The 21,821-nt window shown below is 42.9% G+C and overlaps 1 protein-coding gene across 1 annotated transcript in view; it reads right to left on the reverse strand.

Annotated features, from left to right (window-relative positions):
• ATG2A (autophagy related 2A) overlaps positions 1-21,821 on the reverse strand; it is a 2,189,461-nt gene that overhangs the window by 1,818,861 nt on the left and 348,779 nt on the right. Inside the window, exon 12 of the mRNA XM_069207806.1 lies at positions 14,341-14,503. Coding sequence (XP_069063907.1) covers positions 14,341-14,503 — 163 coding nt within the window. The remainder of the gene's footprint in view (positions 1-14,340; positions 14,504-21,821) is intronic.

A 21,821-nucleotide genomic window follows, 5' to 3' on the forward strand; every position in this document is an offset into this window, starting at 1 on the left:
GATTATGTTTGTGGGTGCTTGAAAATCACTATAATGACACTATATTTGTGGGGACTTAAACATCACTAAAATCACACAATATCTCTGTGGGATCCTGGACATCACTATTTTCACCTACAATTTTTTTAAGGACTTGAAAATCACTCTTATCACCCATTATCTTTGGGGACTTAAATATCACTATTAACACACACGATCTTCATGGGTAATTGAACGTTAGTTTAATTGCTTCCTGCGTTTGAAGGAACTTGAACATGATTTCCTTCATACACTGTCTCTGTGGGGATCTGAATATTCCTATAATCACACAAATCTATGTTTGGTTATGAGCATCACAATCTTCACACACTTCATATGTGGATTGAACACTGTCATTGCACACTATTTCAGACAGGACATGAACACAAATGCCCTTTGATAGTGTTTCACAGAAAGAAAGTACTTAAATGGTAAATGGAAAACAATTGTCTATACAAACTATCTCTCCTGAGAGTTACAAATCACAATATCCACCCACTATCTTTTGGAGTACTTGAGCACCACTATAATCACAGTCTATCTCGGCGGGCATACGAACATCACCGCAATCACAAACTATCTTTGTGGAGACTTGAAAATCACTATAATTACACACAATCTCTGTGGTGACCTGAAGATCACTATAATCACACAGTATCTTTGTGGGGCTTGAATATTCCTATAATCACATACAATTTATGTGTGGGATTCAACATCCTTATCCTCACATTCTACCAGTTTGGAGACTTGGCCATTGCCTTTATACATTCTTTAAGTGGGGACTTGAACAAGATTATTTTTACACACTATCTCTGTTGGGACTTGAACATCACTGTAATCACATACTAGCTCTGTAGGGACTTAAGCATCACTATAATAACACACTATCTCAGTGGGGACTTGAAGATCACTATAACCATGCATTGTCTTTGTGGGGACCTGAACATTCCTATAATCTCCTCCAATTTATGTGTGGGACTGAACATCCTTATCACATTCTACCTGTTTAGAGACTTGAACATTATCTTCAAATACTATTTCAATGGGAACTTGAATAAGATTATCTTTACACCCTATCTCTGTCGGGACTTGAGCATCACAATAACCACACACTAACTCTGTGGGGACCTGAATATTCCTATAATCACACAATCTATATTTGGACATGAACACCATAATCATCACATACTTCATGTGTTGATTGAACATTGTCTTTACAGACTATTTCCATAGGAATATAACACAATTGTCTTCACACACTATCTCTATTAGAAGTTAACATGCACAATAACCACACACTATCTTCATGAGGACTTGAACATAAATGTAATCAGACACTATCTCTATGGGGATATGAACATCAGTACAGTCACACACTATCCTTGTGGAGACTTGAAAATCATAGTCACACACTTTTTCTGTGGGGACTTGAACATCACTACAATCACACACTATCTTTGTAGGGAAATGAACATTCCTATATTCACAAACAAGTTAAATAAATGTGGGTTTGAACATCCTCATCCTTACATTCTTCTTGTTTGGAGACTTGAACTTTGACGGTATATACTATTTCATTGTGGACTTGTACAAGATTAACTTTACACACTATCTCTGTGGGGACCTGAACATAACCAATTACCACACAGAATCTCTGCTTGGGGGGAGGAGCTTGAAGCACTATACTTGCACCCTATGTTTGGACATTCCTATATTCACACAAAATCTTGTTTGGAATTGATCATCATCATCGTCATCTTTAAACACGGTCAGTGTGGATATTTGAACTTTGTCTTTACACACTATTACATTTGGGACTTTAACAAGATTATTTTCATACACTAGCTTTGTGGGCACTTGACCATAATATATTTCACATGCCATCTCTGTGAGGGCTATTCTAGTCCTATGTTAATGAACTATCTATGCGGAGGCTTGAACATCATCATCTTCTCACACTCTCAGTGTGGGGACTGAACAATGTCTTCATACACTATTTCAGTGGGGATTTGTACACAATCATATTTACACTATTTCTATGGAGAGATGATCATTTTACGAACGCAAAATCTCTGTGGGGACTTGGGTGTCATTATCTTCCCAATTTACCTCTGTGTGCTATTTTGTCAAGATTGTAAACAGCATCTCTGTAGAAAGACTATGGTGCTACTACATCATCACACACCATCCCTAAGCAAACATTAACATTACATGCCACTCCTATGAAGATGTGGTGTAATAGCTAGTTTGAAAAAAAATTAAGTAACTAAACAAACTCTGGGTTCCAATCGACTGCTTTATTTCATTTATTATTTCTCTATGTGTTAGCTCCCTTATCTCCTAAGATTTTGAGCATTACAGCATGAATGAAATGCAGTTTTAAGTGTAGTTTTTTCTGTAAACACATTAATGATATATGATATCTTCTGACACATTATTAGCGGTATTCATTTTTTGTGTACCCCTAGGATAAGCGGAGCACTACGTATATGAATACATGATGATGATATTTCTGTATATTGCTGATAAAATAAACATTTAGCATGTGATTTTGACTTTATTCAATCACTAATGATAATTATTGAGTAGGTCCTCACAAGGATGGTAGCACATGTTCAAGTCCCCAGAAGGATGGTTCTGTGCATGCGATTAAATAACAATATATTTGCAAATTTTAAGCAGGATCCTATGTTGATTTTTTTCTTAACATTATTCTGTTAATAGGATATTTTAAAAACATTGGGAAAGGAGAGAGAGAGAGAGAGAGAGAGAGAGAGAGAGAGAGAGAGAGTGAGAGAGCGAGAGTGTGTTAGTTACTAACCTTGTGGGGACGTTTGCGTGATAACACACTCACGCTGTGGGGACTTGATTGCACTGTGGGGACCTGAACTTAAGTCCCCACAGGGCAATGTCTCCAAAATGACTCCAGAATCATCTGTGCCAATTTTTACAACTTTTTAAAATTTGACCTTGTGGGGACCTGTGTCACTGCAAGTGTGTTTATTTTTCTGCTCAGCTCTGCCCCTGTAGACAGGTAGCGGTACTGAGGGCTTAAACACACCAAATAATTCAGTGCTGTATATACAGGCTAGCAACTGGTAAGTGACAAAGGAAAGGTAGCAGAGCCATCAATGAATATTTTTACCCATTTAAACAAGCTGCACCATTTGGTTAAAACGCTAATCTTTTTATTAAAGCAAAATATAATCAAAAACGTGATTGAATCTGCCAATTATATATTGCAAATGCAAGGGATTTTATAATGTAGCATGAAATTACATTTATTTTTTGGGCAATTAGGTGTAATTTGGTGTAAATCTACAGTAATTCTGTGTAATCATGCAAAGGAAAATGACAAATGTTTTGTACCCCCACTAACAAGCACATATTTCACAAGTGTTAGGACACATAAATTGCTGGTTTCACAATCACAGTGCAAACTGTGAAGAATTGAAGCTCACAATAAAAAGCCACAGATAACTTTAGCTCACACTTGAAACGCTTCTTTAATAAAAAAAATATTCATCCCTCTTGTTGCCTCGTAATGTCAAGAGAGGAGTAATAACAGTAGATATCAAAGACAGTAGATAACAGATCCTCAGTAATATACATAGATTCAAACAAAGCTGACACAGTTTGGACTCTGAAAAACAAACATTCAGGTACCCCAGAGCAGAAAATAAGATTGCACATGACAAGAGACAACTGCTTCCGGCACAAGCATGCAAAAGACCGCATGAATCTGGAGATATAACTACAGAATGAAAAATGGCAAGTGAGCGGCTTAGTGTGTGCCATTTACTTGAATTCTGGTGGTTATGGTAAAGTACCGAGGTGCAGCCTAAATTCATTCTGTGTTTCCACTGTAATTTAAACTATATAGAGCAAAGGTGCTTGAGTATGAGCCTGTTAACGGGCTGTCCCGCTAAAGCCTATGAATGAGGATTTGCACTTTTTACAGGTAATGTTATGTATAGATGCAACGCGAGGGTCTTCAGGAGTGACTGTTCAGCAAGTGAAATGCTGATTGTTTTAAAGACTTGCAAACAGGTGTGGCAATGGCTGGGTGGGGAGGGGCACATGGAGAGAACAGTACTCCCAGTAGAGTTGCTTGTTCCCAGAAGACCGCAGAACAAAGGCAGTGATTAAATGCGTTAGCACCTACTGATGGCTTAATTAAACAAGTGAGCCCCATGGATGTCTGTCATTTTAAAACTCTGCTGTCTCCTTTGATAAGCTGGTTTATAGACGTCAAAGTCGGAATTTCTTGTTTTTGGTGGGCAGATACGTTGTGTGTCCTTCGGCTTCACATAGTCAGTGCGGTGTTCGGCCTGCTCTCCCACTTCATTTATCCGGCGCATCCAGGCATGAATGAGAGGGACGTGTATCAGTATACTGGTATCTGACAGCAGTTTTTAAAGTTTTTCTATTTCTGAGATTATATGTCGCTTCAGAAGACTCCGGTTGCAGAGATTCTCCTCTTTGACTTCTCTTGTCTTTATTCTGTTATTCGTCCCAGCATTTTTTAGAACCCTCTTGTGCTTGTTTAGTACCTTTCTTAGGGGAGGTACTTTGAATTTGTGATTATGTTGGTCTGACCCCAAGACTATTCTGTCCTATACTTGTATAGGTTGCAGAAATAATTTTTGGCAGTTCGCACTCCTGATCCTGCTGAGGAACCTCCTAGAGCCATTAGCGAATGGTGAATGTTGCTGCTTCCCCTATGATGTTGCTAAGAATAATTGGGGAGACTGTGTCAAAATTGTGCATCAGTTTTATCCCCAAGTCCAGGGCTGGGTCTGCCCAGTGTTAATTTTGAATTTGTTTTAACAGTTCTGATAAATTGCCAAATTTCGGGGTGCCATGCGTGGTAGTGTAAATTGCGGCAAAGACTGAACTGCAAGTGGCACAGTCCTCTATTGAGGGAACCATTCCAAATAGCAAGCACATTGTTAGAATTCTAGGTTTATCTTGGGCTCCCATATGGGGAAACACTGCTTCCAGGTGACTTGTTTTTGTTTTGTGCTATCCAGCACGGAATCTTCTCCCGCTCCACAGGCGCTTGGCCTATAACTGAGTGGGCTGTTTGTGAGTTAATCCCAGTAATGGCCAATTGATGAACAGCTGGAGCAGTCCTTGCTGGGGTGGCGTTCAAAGTCCGCATTACGAACTATATTAGTCTCCTTTATATTGCTACTAGCTCACTGTAAATTGCGTGTAGATTAGCTACTTGCATGACCTGCACATTAGGATGTGGTGTGTACGTGGCAAACATGGGATACGCTGTTCCAGACAGACAGCTGTACATCAACCAAAGAGACTTTCTCTACTTTTACACAATGGGCATTCCAGCTGAGTTCAGGAATTCAGTTTGTAAGACTCATGTATATGATTTGGCCTTCAAATAACAGGACCTTTAGTGCTGAGAAAGACTGTTGTAGTTGAAATGCAGTTCTGAGAATGTGAGTTTTTCTATGAAAAAGGCTGTAGCACCACCCAGCCAAACTACTTTTCTCTACTCTTGTACAGAAAAAAAGTGAAAGCTTTGTTTAAGAATTTTTATTTCACACCTGGATGCTGATGCTGAATAACATATATAGCCAAGTAAATGGTACCTAACGTATCAACCTAGGAAGGATAAAAGGCTGAGTGGAAGCACCAGGATTCAAACTTGTAAGTGGGAGGTCAAACACATCTTTCAAGTGGATTCATTAGTTTAATAAGCCACCATACTAATATGTGTTAAACAGGTTTTTCAACCTATCAATACAAATATCACTGTGGAAAATTGAATATAATTGTAACCAAACACTACCACTGTGGAGACTTCAACATCACTGTAATCACACAACATTTCTGTGGGGACTGAAACATGACTATAATCATACACTATCTCTGTGGGGACCTGTGCATTCCTATAATCACACACTATCTCTGTGGGGACCTGGGCATGGACTACCCTATAATGACATACTATCTATGTGGGGACCTAGGCATGTCTAATCACACACCATCTCTGTGGGGACCTGGACCGCTCTATAATTACACACACACTATCTCTGTGGGGACATGGACCTCTCTGTAATCACACATATTCTATTTAACAACTGTGGTAATACTATCACACACCATCTCTGTGGGGACCGGGTGTTATGCGATTAATTGTGTTTGACCACTGACTTTGTGTTTCACCACTGTGCATATTAGTTGTTCAATGTTCACCAGTAGCACATTACATGTTGTATTCAGTTTAGCTGCCTATTGGCTTTAACATGGCATTGGACATTACATTTGGTATTTAGGTTAGCTGCCTATTGGCTTTAATGTGGCATTAGACATTACATTTTGTATTCAGTTTAGCTGCCTATTGGCTTTATCGTGGAGTTCGACATTGCAGTTGAGACATTGCAGATGAGCTGTGTTTTTCCACATGATAGACCAAGCTGTGTTTTTCGTATTGTGTTCACACCGAACCCTAGCGTGATAAGAGAGCATATATTTTGTGTTTTCCTCTCTATCCAGCCTGGGAACGAGTGAGGTTTGGAGACTTGGCCACTCTCCAACTCTTGTTCTGTTCCCACTCTGAGCCAGCATGTCTTGACTAAGGGGCCTGTTAGCAGGCTTTTTACGGTGTCCCTGGGCAGCAGCAAGGGGGAATTTTCCAAGGCTTCAGTCAGGAGCGGACGTCAGCTGCCTGACCTCCCGTCTGGGTGGAAACTCTCTTTCTCGCAGATGAACAGGAGTCATCAACTTGCAGGCATGAGAAAGATGACGAGCAGTGATAGGCCCTACGGTGATGAATTTTGACTTTTATTCTTTGCTTTAAAGTTAGGATATAATATAAATCACATGTATTTGCTGTGTACATTGCAATTGAGAAGTACTTTGATATATTTTGCTTTCATTGCTGTGACTACTTTTAAACGTGTGCTTCCAACCTACTAATCTCGTCTCTCAGGAACCTCGTGGTGAAGTAGTAATAATAAATGTCTTCTTTAAACTAAGAAGTGCATTCCAGAGAAGTTTTGTCAGCTCGGTCATAAGATAAGGAAAGCAAAACACTGGGACATGTCTATAATCACACACCATCTCTGTGGGCACCTGGACCGCTCTATAATTACACACCCTATCTCTGTGGGGACATGGACCTCTCTGTAATCACACACATTCTATTAACAACTGTGGTAATACTATAATCACACACCATCTCTGTGGGGACCGGGGCATCTCTATAATCACACACCATCTCTGTGGGGACTGGGCATGTCTATAATCACACACAATCTCTGTGGGGATTGTGGTAACACTGTAATCACAGACTATCTCTCTAGGGACCTGGACATCAATATGATCAATCATACAAAATTGTTACGGGGGAATTGAACTGGAGCATAATCACATGTGGGGTCCTGTGCTTCACTATGATCCTTCAAAAGCTCTGCAGGTCTTGAGCATGACTATATTCACACACTATCTGTTAAGGCGCTTGGGTATCTCTATAATCACACACTACTTCAGCATGGCTATTAAAATGCACCATTTCTATCATAACCCCCTCTATATGGGGAGTTAAACATGACTATCATAACATCATTTATATGGGGACTTGAATATGATTGTCTCCACATACTGTCTCTGTGGGGACTTGAATATGAATATAACCATGCACTTTCTCTATTGAGACTTGCGAGTGACTAAGTAAATGCTAAATGTGTGGGAATCTGGGCACAACTGTAATGACGCACCAATTATGTATGAACATCATTATAACTATTATCTTACAGTATGGAGGACTTCAACATGGCTATCATAACACTATTTGGGGACTTGTACATGAGTATAAATCACACAGTATATCTGTAGGGACTTTAAATTGACTAATCATACACTATCGCTGTAGGGACCCAGGAACTACTGTAATAACACACTATTTCTGCATGAACAGCAGCATTGTACACTACTTCTAGGTGGGCTTGACATGACTAACCAAACACTTTGAGGCCGATTAAGAGTTTGGCAGATGGGAAGACCCATTCGCCAAACTCTCAACGGGGAGGTTGGTGTCTTACTGGCGACCTCCCCGCCGGCCCCATTACAACTTTCCCGCTGGGCTGATAGGTGGAAATCTAGGTTTCTGCCCGTCAGCCCGGCAGGAAAGTGGTGACAGCAGGGGGAACCAGCACCCTTGTAATGCACACTGTCTGCACAGCATTACGATGGTGCTGGGCAGGGGGACCTCTGCACTGCCCCTGCACCTGTTCTCCACCAGCCTTTTCATGGCGGTGAAACCACCATGAAAAGGCTGTCAGAGAACCAGGTTGTAATCAGCAGGGCGGCGCAGAGTTTGTCTCCACCCTGGCTGTTTCAAACCTGCACCGCCATCAGCCTGTCGGGAACATTGTTCCTGGTGGGGCCCAGCAGTCCTTTGGCAGTTGGACCACCAAACTGGCAGTGGTTATGACCACCACTGCAAGTCCGCCAGTCTGTTGACCATCAGACTTGTAATGAGGCCCTATATCTCTGAGGACTTGGGCATGGCTCTAATAATCAGACACTATCTTTTGGAAGATTTCAACATGACTATAATCACATACTATCTGTGTACCAACTTGGGCATCACTCCAGTGACGCACTATCTCAGGTGACTTCAACATGTCTTTACAGAGACTTGAGTGTTAGTATCATCACATAACAGCTCTTCAGGGGCTTAAACATATATATATATATATATATATATATATATATATATATATAAAAAATCACACACTGTCTATGGGGACTTGAGAATGACTATAAATAAACACTACGGGCCTGATTATGAGTTTGGCGGTCTCACCGCCATTCAACCCCGGCCATGGTCCTAAGTACTCTGTGGACTTGACGGTCTTTCGCCGGCCATATTTAAATGTCACCATGGCCCAGCGGCGGTGTTGCTGACAGGCGGGGGACGCCGTCAGCAATACAAAAAATATTTTCATATGTGTCAAAGCAGGTGTGTACATTTTTACTAAGTAAGTGTTAACTGTACACTTATGCATGACATATGTGAAAAAAATGTCTTGTACAACTACATTTCTATTGCTGGAGTCCGGACCATATGTGCCCAGTCCAGTCAATGAGAGACAATTATAAAATGTACTTACCTGGAGTTCAACTCTGGTAGGGTCATTTCTTCGGAGTCAAGTTTCTGCTGTGAATGGGGACCATGGGTGAAGACGTTCACATCAGAGACTGAAGGGACAGGACAGAAATGGGTGAGTTTGCAACCCATTTCCTTTGAATCCAACGTCTCAAAGCAGGTGGCCTACCCGCCATAGTTGGCTTGACGGAAAGGTACTTCATAATCCAGATGGTGGGAACCTTGTCTGTACCACTGTCTGACAGCTGGTTTTCCCCATGCCGCCACTGAAGTTGTGGGCGAATGACTGGCAGAGTTGGCAGAACTCCAGTAGTTTCTCGTTCAGCAACCCGCCAACATCATAATTCATAGGGCGGACCGCCAAGTTGGCAGCTGGAGAATCCAACACTGTTTTGGCAGCAGTACCCTTTTCGTCTAGCTCGTAATCAGGCCATAAATCAGTGGAACCTGTTCAGCTATCTTATCATGCACTCTCTCTCTCTGGGGGCTTGAAAACTATCACAACACACTTTCTCATCAGCTCTAGAACATCACTATAACCACGTGCCATATATTTCAGAGACTATTATTGTACAGTTGTACAAAGACCATGAAGCCTAGTGGTGAAGTTGATGAAAAAAACTAGGTAATCTGAACTTGGCTTTTCCATCTGACCACATTGCAGGCTCTTTGGCCTCTAACTTAATTTAACAATGTGTTATTTTTCCTTCTCCCTAATGTTTGTGAGCACTCAGCAATAGGCTAGATATCTGTGAATCCCTTTCTATGGAGTTTATATACTACAGTTTTCTATTGAGAAACACTATCATCAAAATACATTTTCCAGGTGCTCCTAGGACACAAAAAGCTATTCATATATGTCTAAATTATTGTGTATTGTAGGCACAGCACTGAATAACATTTAGCCATTTGTTTATGAATGTATTGAAACATAAATGATAATTATTGCGTAAGTCCCTACAAGGATGGTAACACTTGATCAAGTCCCCACAATTAGGGTTCTGTGCGCGCCATTAAATAAGAGCATATTTGTAGATTTAAAGCAGGATCCTGTATGATCACTTTTTAATTAACATTTTTCTGTTATTGGTGTGTGTCTGTCTGTCTGTCTAGTGGCAAGCTAAAGCTGCTAGGAGGCTGTTGCTGCAGGGGAGAGGAACCAGGAGGACTGATGCCCATGGTGAACTGCACATTGCCTGCCAGATTGACGTCCTTGGCCACAAAAGGACTTGGGTGATTGTTGAGGGGCCTGAGGAGACTGGTGTTACCTATACACCAACCGCCAGAGTAGCCTCAGGATGTCCTGACCTGGTGAGGAATCTGGCAGGGGCCAAAGACCCAGAGAGCGTGCAGTGTATCTACTTTACTCAAAGCATTATTTGGCAGAAGAACATTTGTTTTCCAAAAACATAAATTCTCTTTGGCTCCCAATTAGGGCTTAACTTGGTGGTGGATGCCTCAACCACTAGACACCCAGAAATAGGATGATGTGTAAGAAAAACCCGGACACCAGGAGCCAGTCCATAGCGTCTGACCACCAGCCTATTAACAGGCAAGCAAGAAAAGGGCTTCAATCAAGTGCCCATTAGAGTGTCAGTAAGGGTTCATTGAACGGAAGCAAAGGCTCAAATATGGACCTTTGCTAAATTGACTCGGCTATTTTAGCCAATGGCAAACTCCAAACTCCCTTTTTAATGGGTCTAAGTCACCACTACAGCAGGCCCAGTGAGTCCAAAAGTAGGTTGCAGCATATTAAAAAGTAGAACATGTGTTCAACAAGTTCTGACAGTGTAAACCCACCACAGTTTTTTAATTTTTTTTTAGAGGTACTGGTAGTCCCATTGACGAGTACAGTTACACGCTGACAACTCAGCTATGCTAAATTCTGAATGGGACTGCCAAAGTTGGTACTTCATGGTATCAAACAACTCATTACATTATGCCTTATTTGATGGCCAAGCCAAAATTAATGTAACTTGCTGCCACAAGCAGCTTTTACAAAGTTGCCACCGCCAGGAAGCTACACGGGGTGTTAGCTTAAGAGGCGAGCTTCAAAGTGGAAGCCGCCTTAGAAGGGTAGTGAACACACTCGTGAGGGACTACTGTTTTGTCTGGGCAGACAGGCTGGCATCAGGGACAGATAGAGGGAAACACTGACCAAACCATTTTTTCCATGGGCATGTAGTCCTGAGGTAGCCACTCCTTTATGGCGGGCTACTGAGCACCTCAAACCAAGAGAAGGGGTCTGCCATTTTGGGAGTGGGCAGAATAGAGCACTCTGGGGTAGCTGGATCCCACACTCTACAGTAAGTTGTCATCAGGCGGAAGAGAACCAAGTAGCCCACTGTGTAGTGACTGTGACCTCCCCTAAGGGCACATTCTGGGCAGAAGAGAGACATTCCTGGCGCCCAGAACTCCGATCTAGCTTGAACTAGAGAAGAGGACCAAAGAAGGACTGACCTGATGACCCTGAAACAAGCAAAGAGGACACTGCACCGAAGCATGAGTGCACTGGCTGCTTCTTAGGCTAGCAAAGGAAAGGACTGTATCCTGCTCATGAAGAAGCAGTTTCCCACAGTCCCAGCTAGAAGCTGAGACTCCAAGAGTCAGTGGCTGATTTCCTGTTGGCAGCACAGGTCCCCAAAAGCTGAGAGTTTGCAGCCCAGATCACCTGACTGGGGCTCCTTGCCAAAGTGCGGCCCAATAGCCAATGACCTGATGCTCAAAGGTTGCACTGAGTCTGTTGTGCCCAGAACAGTCATCTGAGTGCAGCTTTGTAACCCAGAAGGAGAGATACTGCCAGAAGAAGGGAACCACTGGTTTCACTGTGCACAGTGGCGAGGCTGGACTTTTGCTGGGCCAAAGAGGATGACGAGGGATGCTGAACCCTCTGGCCATAGTCTCCCCACCAAGAAGACTGAGGAGTGGCCCCACAAAGACCCAGTAGACCGCACAGCCTATTCAGCTTCCTTCAGCATTCTGTATTCCTTGCATCATGACTACTCAATAGACGTCAATGGCAAGGGACCACTGACACAGGATCTGGACTGAAGACTGATTTTCCTGTTGGGGTAACTATTTCTTTGGGCCTTGCTGGACCCCTTGACTGGCTCTCTGCCAGAGTTGGTTGCCCAAAGTAACAGTTAGTAACCACATTGCACTTGGACTAAGTTTTTGTGAAAAAAGTTTCAAGTGTCAAATTTGTTGAATTTGCCACTGATTGTTCGGGGTAAGTGAAAAATCTTGATTTATTGCTCCTTGTAAAATCTATAACTCTGGAACCTTCCAGTGAATCTTTTTAATGTTGGTGTCCATAAATTCATAAAAATATACGCTATATTTATAAACTGTTATCAGGTTTCTTGAGAGTTGTGTTTCTTCTTCAAATGTTTTGGTGCTGTTTTAAATGCTTACACTTAATTCATTTGTTGAAGACTCACTGCTTGAAGTCACAACTGCCCAGCGCTGAGCTAAGTTTTGACAAACGAAATCTAACTGGTCTCATACTACCACACTAAATAACACACCTCGTTTCATCACAATATGAGTATGGTATTTTGATGCTCATCGGGATTCCTAACTAAGTATGCCTAATGGTGGGAAAATTACTTAAAGGGATATCTAACGTAAAATGGTGTAGCGCATAGTTATTTCATATTTTATTTCTAGTCAAAAGAGAAATTAGGGAAGTTTGCCCCCTCCATGCCCAGGCTAAAGGTATTCATTAGGAATGGTCCTGTCCTCTAACCTCCCTTTAAATGACCTACAATCACCAAATGAGTAAGGGAATTGATATACATGTTACTGATTCAAACAAGTGTGAGTCAAATGAAGTTCATCTCTGCCCCAGGTTCTGTGACCTATAATAATAAAATAATTTAAAAAAGACCAACAAACAGCTAAAAAGAGGGAAAAGCCCAAGCTTATTAGCAGTTTTCTGACACAACAACGCTATGAAAGTGGGTAATTTTATGTGATGTGTCACACAGGTACATACTTCGAGGCACCTGGGTCTCATGTAGAGTCCCAAAACGCTGAGTCACATCTTATTTCTGTGTGCAGCAATCTTTCACACTGGGGCATTAATGGTAACGGGTACCTTGCAAGGGCTGACATTCCTAGTACCCAGTGCAAGAGAATATATAAATGCTTTCTTAGTTCTGCCTCATCATGTACTCAGTTTTCTGAAAAACTCCTTACTGTCTGCTTTGGAAAGAAAGCTCTTACTTTCTTTACACTGTGATAGTTTCCCCGAGCTGGACTGGTAGCTTCTAACAGAACAGTGTGAGAAAGTTCTGGGTCTAGTCTATAATGCCCTCAGGTGCGCTAGTGCCACGGCGTTGTATGCAAATACCATGCTGCATGCAAAGGGTCAGCATGACGATGTAACATTCCCACGGTACTAGGCCCTGCTACCAAACAGATGGGAAAAAGAGGGGGCAGAAGGCACATGGATGGGAAATAGCAGACAGTCCACTTTATCCAATATGTGACAGATGATCTTAATATTGAATAATCATAAACCACTTCGGCTAATAAGATGCTTTGAGAATTTAATGACAGTTCTATTTTCTCTTGCTGAGACCCAAAATGCAACTATTTAAGTGACTCATCATATTTAAAGTTTTTCTGCTATCCCATTCCCTGTTTAGAAAAATATTAGAAAAGAGGGACAACAGCCCTTTTTTTAGCGCAAACTGCTGACAGGGAAGGGAAACCGTTTCTTACCAACACAGCTAAATAAGGGGGTGTTCTGTCACATGGTTAGCGAAATCAGGAGCTAGGGTGGTATTAATTTTATACCATATAGTAGCCTACAATTTTCTTAGCTCCCTTGTTTAACGATAGGTTTATGGTTCCTGCAAAAAAGTTTTGCCCTTTGTGTTTGGGCAAAACAGAATTTGGAGTTCACCTTAAAGTACAAAAATGAAACTTAACTTCCACGGTCTACCTGATTCCTACGTAAAAAAAAAAATCGTTTTAAAGTGTGGAAATATGAACTAAATGCAACCAGAATCCTGGTCCGCACTGTTAAAAATAATAAAATATGAACTCAACTTGCTTGCCAATTGAGACGAATTTAGAAAATGAAAAGAGAAACTAGTTTCTGATCCTGTCATGCCTTAACGGCATGTGACATATCTATCAACATCAGTGTTGTGTAAGTTCACATTTTTTCTTACCTCTGTATATTCTGGCTTCTGCTTTGCCCCAATTCTATGACATTCTCCGGCCCACAGACACTCCAGTAACTCAAGCATCCCGAAGCAGAGATCAGTGCTCACTGTATGGACACCGCTGCCAACTTTCTGTTCATAGATGACTTGCACGGCTGCTGCGGTTAATCTGCAGAGATAAAAAAAACATAGTGAAATGTGTATTAACTACAAGCACTCAGGGATGTTACAGGAGAGTTCCTGTAGAATTAGGGCACACAACCCAAAAATGTTTTCTAATGGGATCTTATGCACAGGCGATATGCCTACATAGACAACGCACACAACCCTCAAAGTCAGTAGTGCCCAATCAAGCTTAATGTTGAAAAATGTGCGGTTTGTCATGCAAAAGTATGAGTTACATCAAACAGTTAGAACTGGGGTATTAAAAACTGGAGATCCCCTGATGTATGTCTGAGTTTTATAGGCTAACTACAATCCACACTTGTTTGACAGTCACGCTTCAAGAAGGAGAGTTTAGGCCCCTTCAATTACCTTCATTAAAACCATTTTATCTGGCATTTGTGAGGGGGGGTGGGAGGGTAGAAATGCAGAGCATTAAGTGATGAGGGCATGGGTCTCTTCATTTCGTACAGTGCCCAGCTCTAAATACATAAATAATCCTGCTGCACCTGGAAATTGATGGTACTGGAAATATAGACTAGGTAGAATAAGCGAGAGCGGGCTTCCGTTGCAACTTCCACAAGTATGAACAAAAGTGTGAGTTGAGGGTGACCCAGGAAAGCTGTCCTCCTGTCACATACAGTGCCAGGATGGCAGCTTAGGACCTGGTGGTGTGAGGTAAAGAGGTGCAAACGGACACAGGGGTCCAAAGGACCTGTGCAGGGCAGCACAGACTAGCACTGAGGTCCAGTCAGTTTAAGTTCTGGAGTACGAGTCGATGCGGAGCCTGTGATTTGGCACCAGTGCAAGTGGGGTGAAGTCTTAAGATGAGCATGGTGAGGTAAGATTTGCTGGATGCCAAGCCCCAGCATGGCTGTGCCATAGCACAAAGACATTAGAGCCGAGTAGAAGCGGGGGACAACTTAAAGGATTTGAGGAAACCAAGAAAGCTGTCCTCCCTCCGCTGACCTTACCAAGATGGCAGGTTAGGGCCTAGTGGTGAGACAAGGAGGAGCAAATGGAGACAGGGGGTAGAGGACCTATCAAGGGTGCTGTAAGCCCACACAGAGGACCAGAGAGTGGGAATTATGCTGTAAGAGTCGTCCCGGAGTCTATGATCTTGGCACCCATGCCGGAGATGGAGTATGTTCTTCAGTTGTTGGAGTCCTGCCATGGTGAGGTAAGTTCCAGCAGGTGCCATGCTCATATGGATTGTGCCGTTGCACAGAGACCTAAGAACCAAGTCATAGCAGGGTGACGATTGGAGGAAGAGAGCTGAAGATCAAGAGATCCATTGAGTGCTATAATGTTGTCGGGTATTGGACTGTGGTACTGAACCAGAATATACATGTAACTGCAGCCGCTGAATAATGCAACAGTTAAAATACAGACTGTCAAATTTGACTGCCAGAGGTGGGATGCCATTCCAGCGACTGGTTGGCAGCAACTAATCTTTAAAATACTGTGCAAACCTCTCTTTGAACTAGTGAGTCCCTACCACAGAAGAGCGTGTCTGGCGACGGTCTGGTTTCCTAAATATGATTGTGTGGGATAATGTGCACCTGGAGCTTCCCACACAGGGGTGGAGAACTGGCTGCAGGTGGGACGCCTTCGGGAAGATTCTGGTATTGAACCACTAGGCTGGGAGAGATGGACACTTTGGGACACTTGGAAAGGGGTATGATGGTGAAAGAAAAAGAACTAGCAGCCTCACATAGCCAAACAAAATGTATAACTGACTATACCAGGATCATAAGTGCAAACAAGGGTCCTACACAAAACAAGACACAAAAGCCCCAGTGTGGCAAAGGCACAGAGCATAATGCTCCTACAGAGCTGTCTAAGGGACATACTGAAAACAGGAAGAGACTTTAAAGGCTCTCACAAAAGATGAATTGGCTCAGAGGCAACAGACCTTAGCCTAGTAGTGGCAGAGCTGCACAATATAACAGACTGTGACAGAAGATGGGACGTCGAAGAAGCACTCAATAGAGAAAACAACACAGGTGCAAAAGGCCTGCAGATCATAATAAGAAGACTGGAGGCAAAGGTAAACAAGCATTTGCAATGCAACGGGTCTCGCGTTTGCTCGTGTTAGACTTGATAGCGTTGTAAACTCCTAACCCAACTTTTCACTGGTAATGAAACCTATCGGCAAAAGTGCATTTATGTACTAAGCAGAAAAAGTGCAATTAACTGTGAAACAGGGTCGATACTATGTAAAGCGCTCGACTTCTGCCAAGCGAGATCGCGCTGGGAAAAGAGATAAGAAGTAGTCCACGAGCCAGACAGAAAACAGCGAGCCGCGCATGTTTTCTGTACTTGGTCAATGCGCTCAAGGAGGGCTATCCACCGGAAAAGGCATGATGTATGCGTGCCTTCCACTAATGAAATCAAGCAGATTCTAACAGCCAAGCCCACAAGCCAATGACAAACACTGACGTGACGTGGACGGGGCTCCGAGCCCTTTTTAAATTACAAAAGCGTCTCGCTTAGCGAAACGCATGCACAAGCGCATCTGACGCAGGCTCGACCCTAAAAAGGTGGTGGAAAGATCCAGGAGAGATAAGCACCAAAGATGGAGCTATTCTTGAAGGAATTGGTGCTATATGAAATAAAACCTAGGGTCTGTTGACTTTCTTTTTGAAAGCTGTTGAAGTCCCAAGTCCCTTCTCTCCTGTCGCGAGCACTTCTGAGAAGTGTGATATTAAAACTCCTAAATTAAAGAAACAGACAATACTGCAGGAGGAAAGGGAGGCCTATCCAATTTGAAAATACACATCTGCAACAATTCCTTTAATTAGACACAGAACAAAGTTGTTTGCCAAGAAAATACTCAAACATGGAACATAAGTACATGGTCCTCTTTCCAAGCAGAATTAAAGTGGCACACGCTGACAAATAGTTAGTTGCTTTTTTTCACTCTGGTTCTGACTCATAGGGATTCCCATTCTCATAAACGTTTCTTGCTGCTACTTTATTATACTGTTTATTGAAGAGCTTACGCTGCTTGAGAAATTATTACTTCTATTGCTGATTATGCATCATAGGGATCTTCACTGACGTCAGAAATCACCTCCCCACCGGATGTCTTGGCCATGCGGGACAAAGGTTGCAATGTTAAGTATTTATATTTCTTTCTTATTCGCTGCCCAAAAGAACTGAGTTGAGATGAAGCCAACAGGAATCATGAGATTGCGAACCTCTGGAAAGGCAGGAGCTGCCTTTTTGTTATCCCTTGGCTCTTTTAATGTTAAGTTGATCAATTTTCATTTTTTCCATTAATTGTTAAAACGTAGCCAGCAAATTCAGGTTAGATACTACACTATAGTTTTACAAGAGGATTAAAATTAGATGTTTTTGGTTTACTACACGTAAGCAAAATTAGGTAGTAAAATACTTTAGAAAGTGCTGCCGAGCAATCATTATGTTGATGTTTGCATCTGATCTGTAGTGTTAAATATATGGTTTAATTATTCTGGGGAATCTGCAGTTAGATTCGCTACCAGAAAATGTGTTAACATAGGTAAGAAACTTGTTCTTCTGAAAGAGACTTTAAACAGCGAATTCCTCATCAAGTGAATAGATATCAAAGCAGTACCTCCCAGGTGGTAGATCAGTGGAATGATTCAAACTAGGAAACTCTGGAGGACAGACTAGGCAAAGTGCTCATCTGGTCGGACCTGGCTATGCAGGCAGTAATGCCTGGTGAACTTGTAGAGGGACACCCATGTGGCAGTCTGCAAAATTTCCATGGCTGGCATACCACACACCAGCAGCCTTTGCTTTGGTAGAATGAGCGTGCAAACCTTTTGGGGTGCTACTCTGCCTCTCCTGCCTAAAAGCAGATCTTTACACATAGTAAATTCTATCTTGAGATTGTCCTCTTCTGTACTAATGTCCTTATTAATCCCCGGAAAAAACAACAAAAAGTTGGTCATTGTGAGAAATTAGGTTATTGGTTGAGGGGGTGAAACCGTACTCAAGCAACAGCCACAATCCTTGTCAGGGTGAGCCACAAAAAGATACTAAATAAACTTTTACTTGACCCTCTGGTAGCTTGTTACAAAAGCTATCACGCTTAACTTAGAGGCAATGTGTAACATATTTATGCAGCACCTAAACAGCAACAAAGTGAAAACACAACACAACAACAATTCCACAACAATGTAGAAAAAATACATTTAAATAAATCTGACACCAAAAAGACAAATATTCAATCAGTAGAACTAGAGTTTTGAATTTTTAAAGTTTAATGTGAAAAGCAGTGTCTAAATGATCAAAGAGCAAACCATGGACATCTAACTGTGCAAAACTAGGGCAAAGTTGAAAGTCATGGCCGACTGCAATGGAAAGCGGCTCAGATACACAAAATAGATTGGCCCGATCTCAGTTTACCTTTGGACTTAGAACACATTTTCAAGAACAATGTCTGAGAAGGTAAGGTTCAGGTGGGCAAGGCAGCTGGCAGTGTTCGAGTAAGAGACATCGCCATTGAGAACAGCTGGACAAAGTAGCAGTGAAGATTTCTATGTTCGGACTTAGGGGGTCATTACAAACCCCGGCGGTTGAGACCGCCGTGCCGGCGGCGGGTGCAAAGACCGCCACCGGCATGGCGGTCTGAACCGCCATATTATGAACACAGTGAGGGCCGCCTTTGGCGGCCTTCCTCCACCGTCAGGCTGCTGCCAATAGGCAGCCTGACGGTGGAGGGAATCATTTTCCGACAGGGCAGCGCTGCCCCTCTGATAATGATCCCTGTTGGCACCAGCGAACCCGCCAGGGAAAGGCTGGCGGAAGGAGTGCTCTGGGGCCCCTGCACTTGGCATGGGCAGTGCCCCATCGCGCAGGCTGCGCGACAGGTGCAGCTGCACCAGCCGTACAGCAACATTGGCGGCGGCTTCATTTGAGGGTTTGGGGGTAGTTGAGCTGGCAGTCATCTATTGACCGCCAGCTCAGATCTCTGCGGTTTTAACCGCTGAGATGGTAATGAGGGCCTTAGTCTCTTTTATGGAAGTTGAAAATCGCCAAAGGGATAAAGCTGCAGGCTGTAGACATCGAGGGCTCTACAAGGCTGGATACCCATCCTTTGAGGAGCTGCTAAACTGGATTTGCTGCTGCAGAGTACAACGTAGAGAGAGCTGCCTCAAAGTCAAGCTGACTGGTGATATACCATAAACGGATCGGCAAGCAGGCACGTTCTCTCTCAGTTCTCAGAGCACTGAGTCCCAAGTTCTGAATTTGGGCTATCTAGGCACCTTTAGCACCACTTCCAAAGGTCCAGAACTGGAGGGGTACCACTTGAAGGGTCAGGACTCACTCAGGCTGGGTCCAGGTACGGGTTCAAGATAGTTGAAGCCTTTTCTGTCCCTGGGGCTCTGATCAGGAGGTGAGCCAATTAGCCCTTGGAGAAACTCTGGAAGTCTTGGGTTCAAGCAGGAACGCAGGTCTCAACCAGCAGGGCAGTCCTCTGAGAGCACAAGGCAGGCTTCAGATAGTAGGGTGGTCCTCTTGGTGCAGCTGAGCAGTGCTTTGAAGTCCACAGCAGGCCACAGGCGGCCCTCTGACAGTCCTTCTGCATGCCCACAAGCAAACTAAAGAGTGGATCTGAGAGTCCTAATTTTATACCTTGTGCCAGCTTTGAAGGGGAATAAATGCCTGAACTCCAACCCCACCCCCCCAACACACACACAGATCTTCTCAGCTGGTTTCAGGTCTGGGCAGTAGGCAGGCGGTAAGCAGGCCCCCAAATATCCTTAGGTTGGAAGGATTTCAGGATTTCCTCGGCAGATAGCTCCAGTTGTGGTTGGCAATATTTCATGTCTTGTAACCATTGCTTTATTGTGGGCACAGAGTTCTTTCCCCAGTGGATGTTGATTCTCTGTTTGCCAACAGTAGAGCCAACAGCATCAGCTTCCTAGGCACAAGCTGTAACGACTATCAATACCAGTAAATATAGCTGGGGAGATCATTCCACAACCTCCAGGACCATGTCAGTCAGGGCAGATGTCACTTGTCATCAATAATGCTGGACTGACGTACACTGCCAAGCCAGGTGTACGAAAGTCTCCCTGTCCATACCAGAGCGCACACATTTGGTTTCCATTTGCAATCCATACTTCAAAAAATAGAACAGGGGTATAATACATTTGATACAGCTATCTGAAATTAATAATTGTTAGGTTACAGTTGGAAGTGAACCTTTACATGAGTGTGCAGTACCAACCCCAGTCCTCCTGCCCAATAGGCAAATTCAATATTGCATTCCACTTTGCTAATGCTGTATTGGTTGTGACCGGTCTATCTTGTTGTGAGGCCCAATATAACTTAGTGGCAAGTTGCTTACACATTGTGCTGGTTAGTAATATTTGTAGTGCTCCAAGTGTTGGGGGCCCATCTGGGAGACAAGCATATAATCCCAGCACCGCCGCTCATAGCCTATGCTATGCAAATAGGGCAAGCGGAGACATTGTCCTTTCCACTGGGAGATTTGCCAACTCTACAAACGTTCCCACAGGGTAGAGGTCACCTATTGTCCTTAAGCCCATCCCCCGCATTAGGTGAAGTGTGGGTGTTCCCTACACCTTAACCAATGGGAGGGCTGGTAAGGAATCTGCAGCTTGACAGTCTCTCCTCCTGATAAGGTGTTACTGAAGGTAAGTAACTTGTTCATCTGTTAGAGAAGTCTAGACACAGATTCCCTATCTTAGAAAAGATACCCAAGCAGTACCTCCCCGGAGGTGGGTCTGCAAACCAGATTAGACAAAAAAGTTCTGCCTGTCCAGGCAGTGATGTTTTGTAAACATGTGCAGTGATGCCCAAGTAGCCACCTCACAGTTGTCCAGGAAAGGAATGCTACTGCTTTACGCCCGGGACATCTTGTTTGGGGTCAAGGGCAACAAGATTTTATGTTTACTTTGTCCTTGGGACAAGTAGGCCCAACCCTCTGCAGCACAAACCCTTTGGCTGCCTGTTTACAGAGAGTGGAACTCTCTGCAGTTGAGGTAATGTGTTTCCAAAAGATAATGCTGTTCGAACTTGTATTTATGGTTCATTATTTGAAAACCTTCATTATTAGGGTGAGTGCTGTAAATAAATGTTTTAAGGTCACACTTCACTACTGACGTTGGTTCCAGTACAAAAAAAAAAACAAAAACGTGTATACACATGTTTGAAAAGTTTAGGCTAAGAGGCTAAGTATAATGCTCCCAGAATGCTCTCCGATTATATGCAAATGAAGTGTCATTTAGTAAAATGTTTTGATGCATGCTAGTATTTCCCAAAAATATTTCTAATGGAAAATCAGTGTAACCATTTTCAACACG

This window comes from Pleurodeles waltl, chromosome 9, assembly GCF_031143425.1.
Source record: "Pleurodeles waltl isolate 20211129_DDA chromosome 9, aPleWal1.hap1.20221129, whole genome shotgun sequence".
Lineage (NCBI taxonomy): Eukaryota > Metazoa > Chordata > Amphibia > Caudata > Salamandridae > Pleurodeles > Pleurodeles waltl.